This window comes from Sorghum bicolor, chromosome 7 (assembly GCF_000003195.3).
Source record: "Sorghum bicolor cultivar BTx623 chromosome 7, Sorghum_bicolor_NCBIv3, whole genome shotgun sequence".
NCBI lineage: Eukaryota > Viridiplantae > Streptophyta > Magnoliopsida > Poales > Poaceae > Sorghum > Sorghum bicolor.
This window is the reverse complement of record NC_012876.2, coordinates 3,773,068-3,779,808: the sequence shown is the minus strand read 5'-3', so window position 1 is coordinate 3,779,808 and position 6,741 is coordinate 3,773,068. Positions and strand designations below refer to the sequence as shown.

At 41.5% G+C, this 6,741-nt stretch overlaps 1 protein-coding gene across 1 annotated transcript; it reads right to left on the bottom strand.

The window, feature by feature from the left end:
• On the bottom strand, window positions 767-3,741 carry LOC8067828 (transcription factor MYB41). The gene is made up of 3 exons (XM_002443806.2): window positions 3,127-3,741; window positions 2,836-2,965; window positions 767-1,982 (listed from the first exon to the last, which is right to left on the bottom strand). The coding sequence occupies exons 1-3, from the start codon at window positions 3,257-3,259 to the stop codon at window positions 1,184-1,186; spliced, it is 1,062 nt and encodes a 353-aa protein (XP_002443851.1). The 5' UTR covers window positions 3,260-3,741; the 3' UTR covers window positions 767-1,183.

Sequence of the window (6,741 nt, the reverse complement as noted above, 5' to 3'; positions counted from 1 at the left end):
GTATACGCCCACACCCGTACCTGCCATATCCGATGGCTATAGGATTTCGCCCAATAACATACCCATTGGTATAAGATTTCGTCCAATAATGTACCCATGGATAGAAACTCATCCCTACCTCTTTATTTGGTAAAACTCGTCGAGTACTCGGGTTTCGGGTACCCGTTGCCATCTTGAGATAAGAGATTGAGATTGGATAGAGGGATCTTTTTTTTACCCATTGGCATGTCAATCTCACATATAAAGAGATGGAGTGTTTTCACAATCTACTATTGCATGCCTCTCCTATAATCTATAATTATGTTTTCCGAATCCCTTTAACCAAACATAGGGAGATTGAGTTTTCTCAATCCGGTGAAGATGCTCTTCCATGCACGTGTGTTTTTCCCAGTTGTAACTATGAACATGCTAATTTCAATATGGACAATATACATACGTGTGACACCATTTTGTTACTATTGATCGATGTTTAAAGCTTGCTGGATTTTCAATATAAATATTTTCGGGAATTAATTTTTATTAATTGTTCTTACATGAAGAAATAAAACAACTAAAAAAAATAAGATAAACATAAATAATTAGACAAGAAAAAAATATAGTTGATTATTTTAGAAAATGGAAAAATATAGCTTCGGTCTTGCATGCATCCTGCATACATCATTGGATGCTTACGGCCAAGAAAGTTGTTGATAACTAGATACATCCATCCACATCGACATCCACATATGCATGCGCAATCTATAGAGCAAACAAACACAAGCACCCAAAGCGGAAAAGGCCATGGCTCCTTTTCTTTACTTCTCTTTTGTGTCATCTTGCTTATTTTAAATTCACTTAGATACATCAATCAAATTACACTCCAAGCGCAAGGCCATGCAACACATGCATGCATGAACATATGCATGGATGATGCATGCAAATCCTCTTTACAAAAACCCAATTAACACACTCATCTCTTTTTAGTCTTCACTCCAAAGTCCAAACCAAAAACAAAAAAAAAGGTTAAATCAAAATGGGAAAAAAAAATGAAATATCCAACAGAATAAATTATGCGCCTTGGAAAACCTCATTATTTCATGTATGGACAGATCAGCAGATTGGGTGAGATCGAGCTAGAAGGTAGATCAGATCAAGAAGCAAGCTAAGAGAGAGATGCATGCATGCACACCAAGCTAGCTTTTCATCATGCATGGTCATTTGGTCCCATAAAAAGGAGGGAGTGAGCTGTACTTTCCATGGCTTCCAGGTTGGACGGTGTTAGTTCTTGGTCATCATCGTCCCACATCAGCAGGTGCTGCGCCGACTCGTCGTCCCACTGGTCCTGCCCTAGCGCCGGCGGCTCCTGCTCCTTGATCTGCCCGTAGCAGCAGCCACCGCCGCCGTTCGCCATGCCGGCCGCCGCTTGGCCATTGTTGTTGCCGGCGGCCTCACGATAATGGCCTCTGCTTTCCTCGCCTAGACCACCGCAGTCCATGGCTGCCATGGCCATTCCCATGCTGTCCACCAAGGGAGGCAGATGGTAGCTTATCGGCGAGTCGTCCATCGCCGCCGCAGTGAAGGTGAGGAACGGGTGGTGCGGCAGCTGGTGTGTCGCCGCCGCCGGCGACGTCAGCGACGATGGTGGGCTGACGCTGACGCTCGTGTCGAACATGAAGAAGGGGCAGTGCGGAGGCAACGGCGCCGCCGGCGGGGACTCTTGGCCGCCGCCGGAGCCGACCTGCATCTTCGGCGGTGGCAAGGCTAGGCTCTGGCTGAGGAAGGCGTCGAGCTGGTGCTCGGCCGCCGCGCTGAACGGCGTCTGCAGGTGACCAACAAGCGCCGCGTCCGACGCCACCGTGCTGCACGGAGGGCTCGCCGTTGTCACCGACGAGCTCGTCGTGCTCATCGCTGGCTTCCGGATCTTCTTCTTGATCCATGAATTCCAGTAGTTCTTGATCTCGTTGTCCGTCCGGCCCGGCAAGTGGCTGGCAATGTGGGCCCACCTGCAGAGAATCGGGACACATATGGCTGTGGTCATGTACACATCTCAAGTAGCTAAGCTAGCTAGCTAGGTGTTGCATTCCTTGGGATTTAGCCTTCATTTTCAAGTAATGCTGCAATCGTCGTCCCTGTCCCTGACATCTAGCTATTACATACGCCTTGCATGATTTGTTATATAGTCGTGTTCAAGTTTAACTAGTAGAAAGCGACACTTCAGAAAATCAAGCACGAGGAGGTTGCCATACATGTATGATGTCAAGATGATGTATCTACACATCATTAGGAACATAATGTTGCATTATTTACTTTCAGACAACAAATTGAAAACCTATTGGGAGAAAACTAAAGTGTGATCGATATATATGTGGTACTTAGCTAAGTACCATCTTAAGACGACACTTCAAATCACAATTAATTTCCTAGACATTTCTGATCAGTTTTGCTGCTGTCTGATGTTACCTACACACATGAATGACAAGTCCATGTCACAAAGAGATCGATGGAAACGAATCAAGGAGAAAATTCTGGAGAAGATGAGGCTATGCATGCAGCATAGTGGCTATTTGCGGCCATGCCAGCATTGCCAGATTAAGAACACAATAATGGAGCATGGGATTTCATCGGATTAATTAACTGCAATGGAACACATCAATGTGGGAGGGTGCAAAATTTCTTGTTGGTAATTGAAAAACTGAATCATGATTCATGATCAGTAATGTATAACCATGTAAGTAGTACCTATAGAAATTAGTTAAGTAGTAGCTTGGGGGGAAATTAAGAAGAGAAGAATTTAATAGACCGATCGAATTAATTCTCCATTTGGTACTAATGGCTGAAAGAACTTGTGCCACCTACCTGTTGCCAACAATGGCGTGGAGGCTGATGATCAGCTTCTCCTCCTCCGCCGTGAACCGCCCTCGCCTGATGTCCGGTCTGAGGTAGTTGATCCACCGCAGCCGGCAGCTCTTCCCACACCGTTGTAGACCTGCAGAACCCTCACATTATTGCACAGACTTAATCAATCGGAAATGAACCAATGCTCATTCATCCAAGAACAAGGATCCAAATTAAATGACCATCAACAACAAACTAATTGATCTATATGTATAGATAGTGGTCATCATCAAGAGAGAATAATAAACCTACCAGCTTTCTCGGGGACCTCGCTCCAGCAGCCATAGCCATGGGTGGTGATGTATCTGATGAGCTTTTCATCTTCCTCAGGGGACCAGAGCCCCCTCTTCACCTTCTGCTGGTTGCAGCAGGAGTGATGCCCCATGCTAGATATGATTCACTAGTTATAGCTATAGTACTAGCTTAATAACGCTATAGCTAGCTATGCACACGCACCAACGCAACGCGGAGGTTATGTGGTTGATGCAAGTTGTATGTGGTTATAACATATGACATATCAAGCTAGCAATCTATGCATATGACATATCATGCTGCGCAGCTGGGTGTGCAAATGGTTGGTTGGTGTTTAGTAGGGCTTTTAACATGAGCTCTCTCCTCCCTCTTCTAGCTCTAGCTTGTGCCTCCTTCACTCTTCTTTGGCGATTATTTAATCGAATCATCATCGATAAATTTTCTCTAATTGCTTAGCTTCTTGAGGGATCCCCCTGATTATTAAGCAAGCAGCATGCAAGGCCTCACCAAGACACTTCCTTTCATTGGGTTTCCATGGTGAGGGCCCCACACCCCGGTTCCACTTTAATTGGTGCTTTCTATCTAACACTACAGCGACATGGCATCAAACATGTAACTAGCTACATACAAGCCAGGAAGGAGGAATGGTTGCTTTGCTTCACTTTTATACGCATAACAACCTGCTGCTAGCTACATATATACACCTCTGCATGCATGGGTACACATCAGTACAAGGCATCAGTATGATAGAGTCATAACTAACCTGAAGATTATATATCTAAATGACGAGATACTGTCGTTGAGTATTTTTGTGTATACTATACAAGCATGTGTGGCATGGCATGCATCAAAGGCGATGTGTATGTGTGTGTGTTTTGTTTTTTTGCGTGAAATGCAGTGTTATTGTCACGGGAAAAGTGCATATCACAGATATGTACCTTTGGGTGCTCCTGTTGGTAGTTAGCAAGCAAATGTGGAGTTTGGTATGTAATCGACGCAATATTATGCGTGACCTTGATGTCAACCTACTAAGCGATGTCCTTTGAAATCAACATCGAGGTATACGTACGTCCAGCTGATTGGGATTCGATGTATGTATGTTTGCTTGGTCCTCAACAGCCATCATTGCTATTAAATTTGTTTTGTTATTTCTAAATATAATGACATATGCACCTTCATCCGTTATAGCCAAATAGTCGCAGCTCTTTTAGGGCAAAGGTGCCTCTAGAAATATTTCTAGAGGTGGCTGGGAACTCTGGGCCGTCTCTGAAAGAAATGGAGGTTATTTTAGAAGCGGCTAGAAATACATTTCCAGATGTGGTTGTTATTACAACTATCTCTACTAATGTGTCTAGTATAAATTACAGCCTCCCCTCTCCTCTTCTTCCTTGAGACAAATACATAGCCTAAGTAGGATGAAAGGAAAGCTTGGCCAACTTTCTAAAAGGTACAAATCTAAGGCATTATGGTAGACAAATACATAGCCTAAGTAGGAAGAAAAAAAAGCGTGGCCAACTTTCTAAAAGGTACAAATCTAAGGCATTATGTTAGTCAACCATGGGCGAGATGGTTTCCTCAGTCCCGGCTCTGGCGGCAATAGGATCCACGCTCTGGCAGGTCCTTGTTGTATAGTGTTATCAAAATGTCACCGAACCAGGGCAGGGACCGCTATCTAAATGGCCACTTGAGGGAGTGGAGAAGGAGATGAGAGAGAAGGACAAGATGTGGTTGAGTTGGTTTTAATAGAAAAATAGGTTAGAACTTAAGGGTTGGATTAGGTTCTTTTTTGAATTCGAATAGATTGAAAATATGAGTTGGTGTTAGGTTTTCTATATATTGTATAAGAAGTATACATGTCTATTGTTTAAAATGGGTCGAATTATCTGATGTGGTATCCACATGTCCAACTAGATGTGCTAATTGACATGATGTAGCTTCTTATTACCTCCAATCATTTACAATAAATTTTAGTTAATTTTGCTAAAACTTTCACGTGGTAATGCGAGTTTTTAGTTTCAAGGTCTGTCTTTTAATGTGGGGCCCATATGTTTTAGCTTACCCCGCAAATTGGCACATAATAGTTTCATATCATTTTGAATCATTTTCAATATACTTTAGTCAGTTTTACTAAAATCTTAAGGTGTGAACATGAGCCATTAGTTCCACGGTTTGACTTTTGATGTGAGACCCAGACATAGATCTTGTTATGCTAAGTGGCACAAAGTAGTCCTAAACATTTATCAAGCTAGACCAAAAGAAAAGCCTAGGGTTTTCAAGCTAGAAAACTGTGTCCACAGAGATCGTGCGGGCTACATCGGGCCATTCTTTTTAGGCTGGGCTCGGGACCGAGCCCAGGCCTATCCACCTACTTATTTTTAGTGTGAAAATAGTTTAATTAAATAAATTAGGTCAAGCTTCACACAATAATTTTTCTAGATTTGTATGTCATTGTCCGGTCCATGTCCACCACTATAGTGACGGGTTGAGCCAAGACTAATGGGCTCGGGCTAGGCTAAAAATGCTCATGCTAGCACAGAGTAGCTTCATGCAATTGAATCATATCCAATCAATTTCAGTCATTTTAATCTAAAAAATCAGTCATTTACGCCAAAAATTTTTAAGGTGCACATGTGATAGGGTCCCACATGTTGATCACGCAATGCCAATTGGCACGAAGAAAGTCCTTGATGTATTAAATCATTTCTAACAAATTTTAGTCAATCTTAGTAAAAATTATACCATGTGAACATGAGGTTTTAGTTCTAGGGTTTGGCTTTTGACATGGTTCCCCATGTTTTATTCAAACTCATATATGCTTTTAGGATAGGTTGAAACACTAAAATTTTAGGATAGATTGAAGTATGCAAAAGAGTTAATTTTTTATGGGTTGGGTTGTGTAAGTAGTGGATAGTAACCCATTACAAACACTAGTGGCTATTTTCGCAAAAAAAAAGAAACACTAGTGGCTGCGTGACTTTTCGTGAGTCAAATTCCTATCTCTTCATATATGAGTTGAGGCTTTTAAGTAGTTTGAGACTAATATATAGATGTAACCATCTCTATGCGAACAACATCTGAGGGAGGAAAGAAATGTTTGTTGATCTATAAGAATATTATTTATCTCCAAGATCACGCAATTTACAAAAACAGAGTAGCTGTGCATTTCGTAGAGATCTAGATTCTCGTAGAAACGTTTTAGATCTAGATTCTCTCAAGAAACATTCTAGATAACGAATCAGAATCACTAAACTTCTTGGTCATACGCTTAATTCAAAAAACTTTTTTTCATAAAAAAACTATAAATGAGACAGTAGAAAAAATGAACTTTTGTAGGCAAAGAACAACATAAATACAACTCATTTTAACTTCTTGAGAATAACTTAAAAATAGATCATGTCCATTTTTTGGTCCCTCAACTATTGTCTTTGTCTAATGTTAACCCTCAACTATAAAACCATCTAACTTTGGCACCTCAACTATTAAAACTATTTCATTTTGACCCTAAAACCATGTGAAAACCAGTCAAAACTGCCTTGGGGTCAAAATTGAATTGTTTTGATAGTTGAGGTGCAAGAGTTAGATAAAAGAAAGAGTTGATAAACCAAAAATAGCTTA